General features: G+C 43.5%; 1 protein-coding gene across 1 annotated transcript in view; it reads right to left on the bottom strand.

Moving 5' to 3' along the window:
- Window positions 1-12111: 12111 nt before the first annotated feature.
- GRPR (gastrin releasing peptide receptor) overlaps window positions 12112-16626 on the bottom strand; it is a 48716-nt gene continuing 44201 nt past the window's right edge. The window contains exons 2-3 of the mRNA XM_004386317.1: window positions 14229-14580; window positions 12112-12536 (exon numbers count right to left, since the gene is read on the bottom strand). Of these exons, the coding sequence (XP_004386374.1) occupies window positions 12147-12536; window positions 14229-14580 (742 nt within the window). The 3' untranslated portion in view covers window positions 12112-12146. The remainder of the gene's footprint in view (window positions 12537-14228; window positions 14581-16626) is intronic.

The raw sequence follows: 16626 nt of genomic DNA on the forward strand, positions 1-16626 counted from the left end.
CCAGTCCCAGAGGCCCTTGATCTGAGGGCATTACCCTTTCATTTCTGAATCATGGAGAAGTATGGAGTCCAAGATTTCTCGTGGAAACTTGGGAAGCATGACTTGTCCTGTTAGTTTTCATCAGGTAAAATTATTCTTTCTGGGCAAGGCATGACTTGAACACAACAGATAACAGCCATTGTTGGTTGGCCGCATATCCCACAAGAAAGGAAAAATTATCAATTGTGTGGTGAGTCTTAAGAAGATGCTGGGACAATAAGGGCAAGCACTCTTAAGAAGCTCATCTTGTAAAATCATCTAGTACCAGTTCTTGGAGAGGAGAGCAGCGACATAGAAGACCTTGTCACTCTGTATGGACAGAGCTTGTGTCCAAAGGAAGAAGGTGGTGTACACAGGCCACACCAAGAAAGAGATTCCAAGACTCCCAGCCCAGAATGCCTTGGGAAAGGTGTAGACACCACTTTCTCCACGATGGCATGGAGAAAGTACCAGGCCCTAATATATATGTATTTCTTTACAGCAAATGACATCCTAGGTCAGGGGTCACTAACTTTAAAGTGCATAGGAACCACTTGGGGATCTGTTAAAATGCCAATTCTGATTCTGCAGGTCTGAGGTGGGCCACAAGAATCTGCATTTCTAACCAACTCCCAGTGATGCCAATGCTGCTGGCCCACAGACCACACTTTGAGTAGAAGGTCTTAGGCAACTCTCCAAGAGTGGCTACACCAACAGAGGCTTTTCTGGCAAAGAGCATACTGGTGAGTCAGAGCTAGTCCAGTCCCACTGAGAGGAACTGAGGCACGCTGGGCTGTCTCGAAAGGTGGAATGAGGCACTGGGGAGGAGTCAAATTTAATGTGTAATCTGGAGCAAAAGGCTTGACCTCCTGATCTCAGCTCAGGAGGTGGCTTTTAGAAATTCAGTTTTATAATACTGAACACAGTTCAGTCCATATGCAGGGAACAGGAGCCATGCTTCTGTATAGTTTCCTCAAGAAGAGGCAATCCCATCTTCCTTGTATTATTAGAAGCCATTGTTTACCCATCTAGAGCCCAATGAACATGGAAGGTTCTCTGCCTGGTGGGCTGCAGGACAGTCCTATGTGGTTTTCCCATCCTCCTTGCAAAAGGGCCTGATCAACCTCTGCTCACGTCATCCGAGTCATTGCCAAGCCAAATCATCTCATTTTCCCAAAGTCTGATGGCCTCGTGCAAACGAAAACTATGCTAGTTTCCCTTCACTTGCTCATTTGTGAAATGAAGGGGTGTCTGGGCATTCTCTGGGGTGTCTTCCAACTTCAACAATCCATGATTCTAAGAAAAAGGTAAGTTCTCTCTATTACTCTCTATACCTTAATAAAGCTTTCTTTTTGCCATTATAGGCAGCATCTTTCCGAAGAGAGGGCCCAGACTTTCTAACAGGAACATCACCTGGACTTTGCGGGGAGCTCTGAGCAATTAACATGGACCTACCTTAAATGTTAACTTGACCTTTTATGCCCTGGGTGTCTCTGACTCAGTAATTTTAATCTGTCTATATTCCCATTGAATTCAGGAAAACTAGAGATTTAGGGGTCTACTTCAGGCACAATTTTGAATTACTTTTACGTCTTTAAAGTGTTGACACTTGCAGAGAGCATTTACAGTTTAACCATGGGCTGGACATGCCACACATCAAGAGGGTGGGGTGCATGGCAGGGGAAGTGGGTGAGATGAGGAGAAGGGAGCCTTCTTCCAAGATGGATCTGTGGGAGTGGTTGCACACCCCCACACCCAGGGTCCCGCTTCCATAGCTGCCAGTCTTCCTTTCCGAAAATTTGATGGGTACCCCTGGTTTTGCCTCTTCTCTCCTGGCGTGCCGGGACCTTGGACAGCTTCCATTCGCATCCATGGTAGCTATGTCATTTCTTGGCTGTCAGCCTCCTTTATTCACAACTTTGGGATTGTGGGTCTTTCTCATGCTGCCCCATGTTTGCTGCTAAATATTTTAAATACTTTCAAAGACTTGATCCCTGGCTAAGCCATTTCGCCGACTTCATGTAAATGGGATTGGTGACAAAGGAATGGATGAAACAGTCCATGAACTAAATGCCAACTCTCCTCACTGTCTTTGGGAATCCAACTTTAGAATCTATTACCCTTTCTTTGCAAAGAAAAAAAAAAAAAAAGCCTCTTAGATGGAAAGAAAGAAAAAGGAGACACAGACAGTGAGTAGGCTGAACATCTGGAACTTTCACAGCTAGATTTCCTCGTTTTGATCCATGATTTTTAAGAGCCTTCTTACTCTCTGATACCTGAGATCATCCCAGAAAGCAGGAGCTCTCAACCTTTAGTATTCAAGCCCTAAAAGGGGCAATTTGGAATAGCTGTCAAAATGATAAAGATAGATGCTCTTTGTTTCTGTAATTGCACACTTGGGATTTTTTCTTATAGCAACACTTGCTGATGCATGAAATGATACGTGTTCTTCATTGCAGCATGGTCCTTCATAGAAAAAATTGGAAACAGCCTCAGTGTCCATCACTGGAGGACTGCGTAAATAAATTAGGGCATACTGCACAGGCTTAAGAACGAGGAAGCACTTTACACGCTAGTATGGAAAGATCTCCAAGATACGGTGTGTAGTGAAGGAAGCAAGGGACAAAACAGTGCATTGCCTAGACTCCTTAGAATCATGATTATTTATAAGGATTTATAATATGAAGCTATTTCTGTTAAATGGTGGTGCAATGCATGAAAACACATATTTGGATTCACTTGTATATGCGTAAGAACTGTCCAGTAGCAGACACAAGAAACTCGTGATAATGGTCACCCACTGGAGGTGGGTGTTGAAGAAGGGGGCTTGAGAGCTGTGAGGACAAGGAACAGGGGAAGCAGCGTACTTTTCTATGCTTTCAATTGTGGACCATGCGAATGGCTTGCCTATTCAAAACTTAAAGAAATATTTTTAAAAGTTCATAAAACTCTAATGTTCTGAGAAATCACTTGGGGGGGGGTGCTTATTAAAAAAATGCAGATTTTTAGGCCACAACCCCAGATGTTCCAAGTGAGTAGAGAATTGGGGAATTTGCATTTTGCAGAAGGCAGCCTGGCCGATTCTGATGCAGAGGGTTCAGGGAAGCAAGCAACTGCGGGGTACATGGTCACAGACTAGAATCAGGCAACTTTGATTTTTTTTATTGAACACTGAATACATGCATCTGTCCATTCCATAAATTATGCTTTATTATATTAAAGAATAAAGCCCATTTCTTATCTTCTACAACTTGAATATTCAGCTTGCTACACTGGATTTGACTTAATGTCATACAGACCATTGTACATTATGGTAGAAGCATTGGAAACATTTCTTGAGAAATAAGAATTCAATCAAAGAGCACACGTCATAGAATTTTACATGGTCACACGTTTACGTCTGCACATTTAAAGGGCTCCAAATAATTCATATTAATAATGCAAACTTCTTATACATAATTCATTATTCTAAGGAGTCTAGGCAAAGCCAAGCCATGACATTATTTACACAAAGTACCACACCTGGAACTTGTTCTGAGTTATTTAGCACAGAGTACATTTTGAATGCAATAAATATTTACAGAGTTAATAGTAACAAGTACATTTATAATTTACAAAATATGAGATTAATATTTAAAACAAAACACCAAGTGACATAAAGAAGTTTGTGCCATGTATTTTTACAACTCACGGACTTGACCACTTCAACAAATTTTATTACGTAAAACCCTGCTGACTTAATACAAGAAAGGTCATAGTTGACTTCGTTAAGCCCAGATTACAGACAAAAAAAAATTTTTTTAAGAAAATCAGTTTCACTTTCTTAATGTTGTTCATGTATTGTCAATACCAATAGCTAAAAATGAACCAAAGTGGTGGAAAAAATTGGATTTGTAACAGGCCCAAATGACATAATGTACCTTAGATGTTGAAGTCCTGAGTTATATCCTGAATTTCAAGCTTGTCTGGGAATTAATGAGGTCTTGAATATCTGAGTTTTTACTGTACGTTAAAATGATCCTTTTAAAAGACCATAAAATTATGTGACTCCTACCATGTCATTATATGCCTCTGAGAATGGATTTCAAATTTGGAAAAAAAGGAAAATCATCTCGTGTCCTAGAAATGTGAGCTCAGAGAGGGCAGAGAGACAGTGGTATCTGGGTTGCTAACAGGAGACCTAGGGCAGGCACTCAGATACCTACGTCCATACCTGAGCTCCTTACCTGGCCCAGGAGGTATTTTTCTGTTAGAGCTTATTCATGTTGCCTGGGTCTTCAGGCACCGGGAAACGATCCATTGTCATAACTTACTCTTTTCTAGGGGGAGAAGGGTTCCCCTCTTCCCAAGACTTTGTCTCCAACTAATCCTGATTCAAAAAAGGATGCCTGGATTGATTGTTCTCACTTGGGTCCTCTCTGTGCACCTGGTCCTTCGCTAAGTTTTTTTTCATCTCAGTTAGTTGACGAACCAGATGGGAAATTCTTCCCAGAGCTTGTGGTTGTAATTGAATTGTCTCTGGGGGCAACCAAACTAAGAGCCTTCCCTGCCCACCCACTTCATGGTGGCATTCCAGCCTCTGCCTGTAGCAAGTCCTTAACCTACCTGCTTGGAGACATCTTTGATGCCCTTTGTGTATATTCGTTGACTCAATCACTAGATCAGGCCTTTGGACAGAATCTAGAGTAGGAAATAGGGCTTTCTATTAGGTCCTGTGAACTGGGTTTCTCCCATGGCCTGGATTTGGGAGGCAATGCTGAGCAGTGGAATGAACGTGGACTTCAGAGAGCTCCATGTCCAAACTTTAACTCTGTCATTGAACTGTTCCGTGTGACCTTGGGATCGCTAAATAATCTCCCTGAATCCTCTGAATACTTCTCAAGGTTCTTGGGAATATCAGTATAAAGGTGCCCAGCGCTGCACTTGGCCCAGCATCTGGGCTTGGTGAAATTGAGCCCCATCCTTTCCAACACTTTCCAGAGTCACAGGACTTCTTTCACGTTTCAGACAAAGACAGGGTTAAGGGGAAATCCAAGTGCTTGCACTTGGTAAAGTGGCTATTACAGGGCCATCCTCTTAAGAACAGTGTGTGTTGTTTCATGGCCCGTGACTTTGCTCCCAAGATCCGGCCCTTCCTTGTCTTAACCCTCCACTTCATTGAGACATGGGGTGTTATTCCTGCTAATACGCCTCTCCTGGGGCAGCCAAGAATGACCCCGTTCATTCCTTTGTGCCAAGTTAAACTGATTCACTCTGGGGGCGACAGACTATCCAGTAAGCTGGGGAAGCAATAATTAGCACTGTTCTTCGGTATCCCAGAACGTGTCTTGAGAATGAAGCAGCTTTAGTTTACGTAGGAACAAAACAAAATCCGATTAAGTTGAACCATCTGAAACTGCCTTTTTGCAGGTCAGATATCTGGACCTGCAAATATTGGCAGTTTCGTGTTTCAGCCTCATAGTTCCATGAGCGTTTTAATCTAATAGTAGATAGTCAATGTTGTTATTAGGTGCCGTTGAGTCAGCTCTGACTCATAGCAACTCCATGTGTGCGGAGTAGTACTGCTCTGTAGGGTTTTCAAGGCTGTGACCTTTCAGAAGCAGATCACCAGTTCATTCTTCTGGACGCCTCTGGGTGGGTTCCAACTGCCAACTTTTCGGCTAATAGTCGAGCGCCTAACCATTTGCGTCACACAGGGACTCCTACATGGTTAATAAAAAAAAAAATTGTTGAGTCAATTCTGATTCATAGCGACCCCACATGTTACAGAGTAGAACTGCTCCATAGGGTTTTCCTGGCTGTAATCTTTATGGAAGCAGTTTGCTAGGCCTTTCTTCCGTGGAGCCAGTGGGTGGGTTTGAACTGGCAACCTTCAGGTTAACAGCCAATCGCAAAACCTTTGTGCCGCTTAGGCTCCTTAGATGGTCAACACAAAACCAAACCCATTGCCATTGAGTCGATTCCGACTCATAGCAATCCTACAGGACAGAGTAGAACTGCCCCATAGAGTTTCAAAGGAGCGGCTGGTGGATTTGAACAGCCGACCTTTTGGTTAGCAGGCGAACACTTAACCACTGCGCCAGATGGTCAACAGTAAGCTTGAATTTAATAGTTAGAAACGTCCGTAGTAAAGGGTGTAAAGCAGCTCTTTAGCCAGCAGGAAAGGTTTGGATTAAATGAGGCAAAGATCATAAAAGTGTTTTATAGACTATGAACACTAGGTAAATGCAAAGTGTTTTTTGAATTATTGTTTGGAATTAATTGTGGACGTGTAAAATTCTATTCCAGGAGCTCTTCAATTTACTATATATGCAACCTTGACATTTTTAAAAATTTAGAGGCATCCCACTGAATGCATTCCTAACGTGAGGTTTCACAAGAGAAAAGTCTGTTCTCAGTGGCATATTGCTGATTGCTCTGGATATATTCGGCTGGAGTTCATGCTTATCCACCCCCACCCCCCCACCTAACAAAGGGTGTCTTGGAAGGCGAAAGTGATGGTAAGAGGCTGCTCCATATTAAAGTTGTCACGTGTTTGTGTTATGGGGGATGCTGGGAAGAGTGACCCTCCAGATACAGAATAAAGTAGAGCTTGTTAAGGCTTGGTTTCTTGGAATAGCTCACACAAAGCCTGGTCCCATGAGAGTGAAGAATTCGTTTGTTTTCAGCTGTTAATCCATTTCAGGAAAATTCAGCCCCAAATCAGACCAATCTGCCAAATGTACTCCATTCTCCCAGCTACCCGGGACTATTTCTAAGCTGCTTTCTAGCCAGGCTCCCTCCTGGTCAGGATGTGAAGGGTGCCAATGGCACGAAAGTTGGCCATCCTTCCATCCCCAGCACATATGGTGTGCGATGTTCATTTCACCGTCATATCGCCAGGTTCCCAGGGGTATCGCTTCTGTCCAGCCTCTGGGAAAAGTGACTTAGCCGCTTTTTAGTCCACAGATTGCGGAAGTCATGCAATTTGTAGTCCCCGAACAAAGCTAATCTCTATTACGAGAAGCCATTTGGTGCATGAAAAGACTCTGAAACCGATACACCAACTGCTACCTTTCGCATATACGAAGCTTTTATAACTCAAGGATGCCCATGTGCCACGGTCGAGTTCATTTCTTTCGGTCCAGTGTGTATTTTCATAACAAGCTAGGCTCGGTTCATCTGCGGCAGCCTCCAGTTTATTTACCTAAGGGTTTTCCATCCACCAAGATGAAACCAAATTGTTTGTGGGGCAAAGTGGGAGAGCTAGGGCTTGTTACTGAGGCAAAAGGCCAGGCTCAGTGGAGGTGTGAGGGCAGCGAGAAAAGCAGGGTTTAGCCATCCATGTTTATGGGGAATCATCAGCTCAACCACAGGGAGGGAAGGAGGGAGGGAGTGGGACTCTCCTCTGGCATTTGTGCCAAGCAGGGCGTTTCATCTTGCTGCAAAACATCGCTCCCAACAGCAGCTGTACCTTCCCTGCCAGCAGCAGCCTGTGGTGGGGAGACTGCTTTGTTTATTGCTTAATCAATCACTGTTGAGCTGCCTGCCTCAGGGAGGCTCAATTTAAGATAGATTGAAAGGTAGTATCTGTCAATTGAATAAACACAGATGGTTTTCCACAGCAAAAATTGATTTTTCCCCCCCTTCACCAAAGCCATAAGTGCTACACGTGATTATCTTTGGAAGCCAGGCATGAAATGCCTCAGCTCCTGCCCCAGCTGCACTCTACCCTGGCAGAGAGGTGATACCTGTGTGCTGGCTTGGATCCCTCTCACCTGATTCTAGGTTCTGGAGGTGGAATAAGGATTTGACTTCCATAGAGACGGGCCAAAAGAATGAACAAATCTGTCTTGGAAGAAATACAGCCAGAATGCTCCTTAGAAGCAAGGATGGTGAGATTACATCTAACATACTTTGGAGATGTTATCAGAAGGGATCAGTCCCTGGAGAACATCATGCTTGGTATAGTAGAGGGTCAGCAAAAAAGATGAAGACCCTCAGGGAGGTGGATTGACACAGAGGCTGCAACAATCGGCTCAAGCATAAGAATGATTGTGAGGATGGTGCAGGAGCAGGCAGTGTTTCGTTCTGTTGTACATAGGGTTGCTGTGGGTCGGAAACCACTCGGTGGCACCTGACGACAACAACAGACAAGGGCCTGGCAAAATCCTTCCCAGGCAGAGGCTCTGAGTCAACCGTCCAGTTGATTCACAAAATAGTTTTACCAGTCCTAGGTCACTGGCTGGCAAAGTCCTCCTCCAATCCTTTCATTTAAGAGGCTCAGAGAGGTAATAAGATTTGCCTAAGGGCACCCAGCTAGATCTAGACCTCAGTCTCCTCACTCTTTGTCCAGAAGCTAGGAAGGAGACCAAACACAATCTATGCATGATATTAATGGAAGGAGATATTAAGATGTCTTTGGAAGCAGGTAGATCAGAGATGTTTGGACAAGTCATGCTAAAAAAAAAAAAAACCATTGCTGTCGAGTTGATTCCAACTCATAGCAACCCTATAGGACAGAGTAGAACTGCCCCATAGGGTTTCCAAGGAGCACCTGGTGGATTCGAACTGCCGACCTTTTGGTTAGCAGCCATAGCTCTTAACCACTATGCCACCAGGTACCCAGAACGCTATACATCTTAGCAACTTACTAGGCATGGAGTGATTTCTGCTCAAGGGTTTTGAAGGAGGCCAAGGGCAAAACTGTGGAGTAATGGTTCAAGCTAAAAGGTACACAGAGGTTGAAGATGAGTGAATAAGGGCATTGAGCAATATGTTTTCTTATGTCTCTTCCAATTCTAATCCCAAACCATAATACACTAATGGAACACCATTCGTACAAATGATTCCAAGGAGTTCCTGGAAGCAGTAGAATGGTCAGTGTCCCTTTATACCGCTGATGTGTACATGAGTGTAGAACGGCGATTGAAAGGATTTCCAAAGAATTGTTGCTGCAGGGATAGCAGACACTGGGGTAACTGTGAGCAAGTGGGCTACATAAATGCTTTAGAGACAGAATGAGAAACAGTGTAGAGACTCAAAGAAATTCAGAGGGAGAAAGGACCTTAGCGCCATCCTCTCATTCTACAGATGAAAATATGGGTCCAGAGAGGAGACACTGATAGCCAAGGTCATATTGCTAGAGACAGAGTTGGGATGTCAAGTTAAAATCTTGGTTCTTTCACCTCCACCATCTGTCTTACTTGCTGACTGTGCGATGCCATCTCGGACTCCCAGGAAAGTAGGTGTGCACAGTACACAAAAGCACAGAGCAGGCAGAAGTTAGGAGGTTTCGCTCTAGCTAATACAACTGTGAACACAGATCTTTACAACTGTCTTGGTCCTAACTCCTAAAGTGCTGTAAACAGTGACCGCTTTCTCGGATCAAGAGGCAAAAATCTTGTAATACGTGCCATGTGGACAAGAGAGTTGACTATTCCATCTTGCCTACATAGAGAAAAACTGAACTAGAGTTATCTTAGGATGGAAGGGCACAGTTGCAGAATTTGGATTTGTCTGGACGGAGGTTAAAACAAACAAACAAACAAACAAAACCCGTCGCCGTCAAGTCAATTCTGACTCATAGTGACTCTATACGACAGAGTAGAACTGCCCCATAGAGTTTCCAAGGAGCGCCTGGTCTATTCGAACTGCTGACCTTTTGGTTAGCAACCGTAGCACTTAACCACTATGCCACCAGGGAGAGGGGTTAGCATCTGTGTAATCTGTCAGAATGGTCCTGTCCTTGAGTCCAGAAAAGTTCAGAAAAACTTGATTCGGGGTTTTGAAAATAAGGTAGTCCATCTTTTTAGAGCCAATTTTATGCACTTAGAAAAAGATTTTAGTCCAGTCTTTTTCTGCGCATGGGCCATTTCATAAATACTCTTCTGAAGTGGAACAAAATCTATCAGTGGTTGGTTTTCAATCAGTTCTTAAAGCTAAGCACCCTGCAACTTTCTCATACATGCTCATAAATCCTTATTACTGAAATATTATAAAACCCAAAAACCAAACCCACTGCCATCGAGTTGATTCCAACTCATAGCGACCCCATAGGGTTTCCAAGGCTGTAAATCTTCATGGAAGCAGACTGCCACATCTTTCTCCTGTGGAGCTGCTGGTGGTTTCAAACTGCCGACCTTTCAGTTAGCAGTCAATCGCTTAACCCACTGTGCCACCAGGGCTCTTTGAAATATTATAAAGGGACTTATTTTTTCATTTCCTCCCACAAACTTTAGGCAGAACGTATGTTAAATATAAATATGTTTCTATTTCCACTGAAATATGATCCCTTCTTTCTCATTGACTACTTCAGTGTAGCAGACACCGCCACCAGTTGTGGTCCAGGTGACTCTGACTCATGGCGACCTCGTGTGTGGGAGTAGAACTGTGCTCCATATGGTTTTTCAATGGCTGGGTTTTTGAGAGTAGATTGCTGGGCCTTTTTTCCAAGGAAGTGCCTCTGGGTGGGCTTGAACCTCCAACCTTTTGGTTAGCGGTTGAGTGTGTTAACCATTTGCACCACCCAGGGACTCCATAGTAGCAGACAAGGACGCCCAAATCTAAATAAATACACTGGTTGAAAATCTGTATACCAGGAATAAACACTGTACTCTATGCTCTCATAAATATATAATGAATTGATTTCATGATCAGTTGTTCCTCCCAGAAGGACTTCTCTTCTATAGTAGAACCGCACTATGGATGATTAAGAATTTGGTGTCAGCAAAAGGGAACTCCATTGAGTTAGAATTCAGAGTGCAAGATACATCTGCATAGCTACCCATCGACCTTTATATGTGTGTTTATGTGTTTGGTTGTGCTTATGCCTTAAAATTGTGTATCCCATGTTCCTCCTGTGCCCTCAGTAACAACCAACGCTCAGGTCTAGGGTCTTAAAAGCTACCAAGCAGCCATCTAAGATGCATCAATTGGTCCCAACCAGCCTGGAGCAAAGGAGAATGAAGAACACCAAAGACACAAGGAAAATATTAGCCCAAGAGACAAAAGGGCCACATAAACCAGAGACTCCATCAGCCTGAGACTAGAAGAACTAGATGCTGCCCAGCTACCACCAGTGACGACCCCGACAAGGAACACAACAGAGAGTCCCTGACAGAGCAGGAGAAAAGTGGAGTGCAGAACTCAAATTCTAGTAAAAAGACCAGACTTAATGGTCTGACTGAGACTGGAGGAACCCCAGAAGACATGGCCCCCGGACTCTCTGTTAACCCAGAACTAAAACCATTCCCGAACACAACTCTTCAGACAAAGATTAGACTGGACTCTAAGATAAAATGATACTCGCGAAGAGTGTGCTTCCTAGCTCAAGTAGATACATGAGTCTAAATGGGCATCTCCTGTCCGGAGGCAAGGTGAGAAGGCAGAAAGGGACAGGAGCTGGTTGAATGGACATGGGAAATCAGGGGTGGAAAGGAGGAGTGTGCTGTCACAGTATGGGGAGAGCAACTAGGGCCACATAGCAGTGTGAGTATAAATTTTTGTATGAGAAACTAACCTGAACTGTACACTTTCATTTAAAGCACAATAAAAAGACTGCACACAAACACACACAAAAAATCAATGCTCAGGGATTTGTTTTTTATTCAACTGGCTTTCAGTGTTATCAATTTGGGGACTGTCCCTCGTCCATGGGACTCTTTCATCCGGTTGACTTTTCAAGTTAGGTGCATAAATAAAAGTTGTTCTGTGATTTATGGATTATAGGTATTCTCGAAAAAATGAATCAAATGATATTTTGAAAGCACTACCTTATTCTTAAAGAAATGACAAAGTAAAGTCTTTCACAAAGTGGGTAATCAACGTATGATTTCTCTGCTACATAAATCTGGTTGTTCGTATAGTTTCTATGACTTAATTAACCACACGCGATACATCAGGGCTTGATGCTTAAAATAAGGACTCCTTATTTGTTCCCGTTTGTCCTATATCAGAAGAAGCATACACAAGTTGATACAGAAAATGTAAGCCTTGATGGTACCTTTAAAATACAAAAGCCATCTATTTGGGCCTCTCCCCCACCCTTCTACGCCACTCAGGAACCTTCCAAAGCAGAGAACAACAGATATGAAGGTCCCAACCAGCCTCAGCGCAAAACCAGGGGCAGGGCAAGGCCCAGGGCCAGTCTAGACGTACCCTTCGTGACAGATGTTACCGTTGATGAGGCTGAAGGTGGCCACGGAGGGGTTGGTGGTCTTGAAGGAGGTCATGCAGGTGGTGCTCCTACCAGTGCTATGAGAGCGAGCCAGCAGGCCAGGCCGGCAGCAGAGCAGCTGGGTGTTGAACTGTTTCCGGAAGCTCTTGCTCAGCAGGTAGAGGGCGAAGGGGTTCACGCATGAGTTGGTGAAGGCCAGGAGGCGGGCACAGATGCTGGTGATGAAGTGGAGCATGGAGGTGTCCACCTCAGAGTAGTGGTAGGAGCGGTACAGGTAGATGATGTGGTTGGGGAGCCAACAGAAGGCAAAGAGGGCCACAAACACCAGCACGGTCTTGGCAAGTCGCTTCCGGGATTCGATCTGAGGAGAGTCACAGAGACAAGGATGCAGACAGAGAAAGGGACAGGGCAAAAGAATGAGAGAAATAAGAGAGACGGGTGTGCAAAATCACAGGAAAAAAGTTCAATCGGAGAGGAGGAGGAGAATCAGATAAAATGAGAAAAAGCCAACAGAAATAGAAAAAGAAAAAACAAACAAACAAACCATAAATAAATAAACCGGCAGACACACAGAGACGGAAGAGCCAGGAAGCAGAAATCCACGAGACAGAATACAGTTAGAACACGCCTCCGAGAACTGATCTTTACACAAAGTTGATCTCAGGCTTGGATTGCAAAACGAAATTCTAGGAAATCTTTTTCCTCAGGAGAGCCATACAACTTCATGTGTTTCTTTGCTCCATGGTTAGTAATTTATGATTCCCTCTGATGCTTAAAGAAGCAGCCAGCTTTGTTCTTCCTTATTGGCCAAACCAAGATCTAACTCCTTATTATTTTTTAATCTCAAGTTAGTTCTGGTCTATACTATACAAGAAGGTTCTTAGATGAAGTAGTCTGAGCCTCTCCTTTTGCTCCGAACTCCCTCTGCTAGGGCAGGGAGAACCCTGTTTCTTATTAAAGAACTTGGGTAACAATAGGTGATCACTAATGAGTGGCCTTTCAAGTAGGGGGGGGATAATGTTTCACTAAGAACTGCCATCAGTTCCCCAATTGAGGCAAAAAAATCAACTTTACAGGGTGAGGCCTCCAACTGAGTAAGCTATTCATTCAAGTGGGGTGGGGAGTCTTTCTGCCTTTCCATCATAAAGCCCGTGATCTGCATCTGGGCCAGAAGGCCAGAGGAAATGACAAAGAGGAGAAAGCCAGAGACCCTGGTTTCTGTGCAGGGAGTCTAACAGTACAAGGGTGTCCTGCAGGCTGGGCACTCTAGGCTTACATGTGCTCTCTCTGGTAATCCTCCAACAGCCTTACAACATGGGCATCATTACTGGTGGTGCACAGCAGTTAAGAGCTCGGCTACTAAGCGAAAGGTTGAACCCCCCCAGCAGCTCTGTGGGAGAAAGACCTGCAGTTTGCTTCTGTAAAGATTACAGCCAAGAAACCATAGGGGCAGTTCTACTCTGTCACAGGAGGTCACTATGAGTCAGAATTGGCTCGACAGCATCCAACAACAACACAATATTATGGGTAAGAGAAGTGAGCCTCAGAGAGGGTCAGCAAGTAAATCATGAAGCCTGTATTTGAACCCAAATCAGTGTGAGCCTCTTAATCAAATAACTTTTTTCTTCAACCAGCTTCATCTTCCTGACCTCTCTGCTTTTTCTCCATGTGGTGACCCTCTTCCCACCCAGACACTATCATTGGGGTTTAAAGAAGTCACAGCCCTATGAGCCTCAGAGCTGTAAAATTAAAAAAAAAGAAAAGAAAAACTGTTTCATATATTTCTCAAAAAGAAGCCAACTCTTCAAATCTTTCGGGTTCTCAACGTCTCTCTAGGTCTTGAACAAGAGAACAAAATTATAAAGAACACCAGAATCCCTTGGCTTCAGTGGCTGGGAGATGCCATTTGCCATGTGGCCACAGATAACCCACCTCCTCTAATTGCAGAATCAGGTGACGTGCCCACCTAAATACTGTCCTTGTTAGTGGGGTCCACAATAAATGCAAGGGACCAAATCTCCAAGGAGGAGATGGATCCATCCGTAGCACCCACCTGCTTCTTGATGTGGATATTCCCTTCCACGGGTAGATTGTAAGCGCTCTGGATCAGATTTTTGGCAATGAAGTAGTAGTAGACGGAGATGATGGACAGTGGGATGATGTAGAAGACCAGGAAGGAAGCCGTAGAGTGGATTTTGGGGTGCAGCTCATTGGAGTGTGGGTACGGGGCACAGCTAATGAAGGTCTGGTTGGTGCTTTCCTCATGGAAGGGATGCAGGTCAGAAAACACGGCCTCTGGGATGGCCAGCAGCATGGAGATGACCCAGATGAAGGCAGCTTTGAGGCAGATCTTCATCAGGGCGTGAGAGGCCTGGATATCCATTGGCCGGACGATTGCTTTGTACCTGGGGCAGGAAAAGGAACATACTGCATAAGCTGCCTAATATTATTATAGATTCCATGGACAGGACTAGGTGAGGCAAGTGAAGCACCTGGGGTGCAAAATTGAAGGAGGTACTCCACAAGCAAAAGGGTGAAGTTGGACCAGTACTTCACACCATGTGAAAAAATTAACCCAAAATAGATCAATGACCTAAATATAAGAATGAAAACCATAAAATTCTTAGAATAAAACATAGGGATAAAGCTTTCAAGACCTTGTTCTTGACAACAGATTCTTAGATATGACACCAAAAGCTTGAGCAACCAAAAACAAAATAGATAAATTGGACTTCATGAAAATGAAAAATTTTTGTGCATCAAAGGACTTTATCAGCAAAGTGAAGAGACAGCCTACAGAATGGGAGAAAATATTTGGGAACCGTATGTCTGATACGGGTTTAACATCCAGAATATAAAAAGAACTCCTACACCTTAACAACAAAAAGACAAACAACCCAATCAGAAAATGGGCAAAGGACTTGACCTGAATAGCCATTTCTCCAAAGAAGATATACCAATGGCCAATAAGCACATAAAAAGGTGTTCAAAGTCAGTAGTCATTAGAGAGATGCAAATCAAAACCACAATAAGATATCACCTCACACCCACTAGACTGCTATGATTAGAACATCAGAAGCAAACGTGTTGGCGAGGATGTGGAGATGCATTGCTAGTGGGAATGTAAAATGGTGCAGCTGCTGTGGAGTTACGTTTGGAAGTTCTTCAAAAAGTTAAATATAGAATTACCATATAACCAAGTGAGCCCACTCCTGAAGAGACTTGAAAGCAGGAACTCAGACAGATACTTGTGCACTAATGTTCATTGCAGCATTATTCACAGTAGCCAAAAAGTGGAAAAGAGTGTGTCTTTTTCCATCTAGGCATCTGCCGGCACTGTGACTTGCACACACTCCACAAACATTTGTTCAGTTGACCATAGCTGCTATAGTGTGGAAGTTGGGACCAGCTGAATGTGAGGGTGTTTATTGATGAAAATGCTGTGTTGAAACTGGGTTTGATCTATGATATTCTTTTATATCATGGACCTTGGTAATAAGAGAATACTTATTTCCTGCTCCTCATGTTTCCATGTTGAGAGAGCTCCACTGAGTTCACCCTTGGCCATGTCCTGCCTCCTCATTCGCTTTCCTCCTCCCACTAGGGAAGGGGGAGTGAGTTATTAAGTGGTGTGTTTGGGAAAAAGAACCTGCCATGTGCATTGGGCTCAGGGAGGCCTGTGGTTGTCTAACTGCCCCTGACTAGGGGAATGGTATGCCTCATATAGGAGATCAGAGTGTCTGCAGGCTCATAATTGTAGCAGACCTAAGTCACAGTCTCCAAACAGCTTTATCAGTCACAGAAACAATTACTTTTATTGCCTTCTGTCTCATTTTTATACCTAGCTCTCTGTTGCAAACTCAGGTAGGGAAGAAAAGGGTATTGTTTATTGGGCACCCCCAAAACCCTGCACTCCAGCACAACACTATAGTCCTGCATCAGTGTGCCTGGATTTGTGTTTCCACCCATAATTTGTATTAGTTCATTCCAAACAATTATAAAAAACAAAAATTTCAAAGGAAGTTCTCTTCTCTTCTGGTACCATCTCTATTCATTAGCCATTTCAAATCTTTTTATTCCTAGCTTAGAATGTAAACAAGGAATTGACATCTTCAATTAAAGGTATGTGAACATCTTTGGCCAAAGATCCATATGACTAAAGATATCGCTAGTAAATTGATCAAAGATGATGATTATGACTTTAATCTGCATTTTCAGGCAGATAGCTGTCATAAGTACTTTTAATTCTCTGAGTAAAAGTGATTCACTCATACATGAGTCAGAATCCAGTGTGACCTCCTCCTCTCCTGGGAGTCTTGTATTCCTAAGTGAAAATTAGCCATGAGGATTATTGAGCTGCTATTTCGAAATCACAACTTACAAAACATAAAAAAAAAAAAAGTATAAAAACACTTCTTTGATCATTTTTGAGAAAAAAGTAAATTGAATCT

Source organism: Trichechus manatus, unplaced genomic scaffold, assembly GCF_000243295.1.
Source record: "Trichechus manatus latirostris isolate Lorelei unplaced genomic scaffold, TriManLat1.0 scaffold00162, whole genome shotgun sequence".
Taxonomy (NCBI): domain Eukaryota; kingdom Metazoa; phylum Chordata; class Mammalia; order Sirenia; family Trichechidae; genus Trichechus; species Trichechus manatus.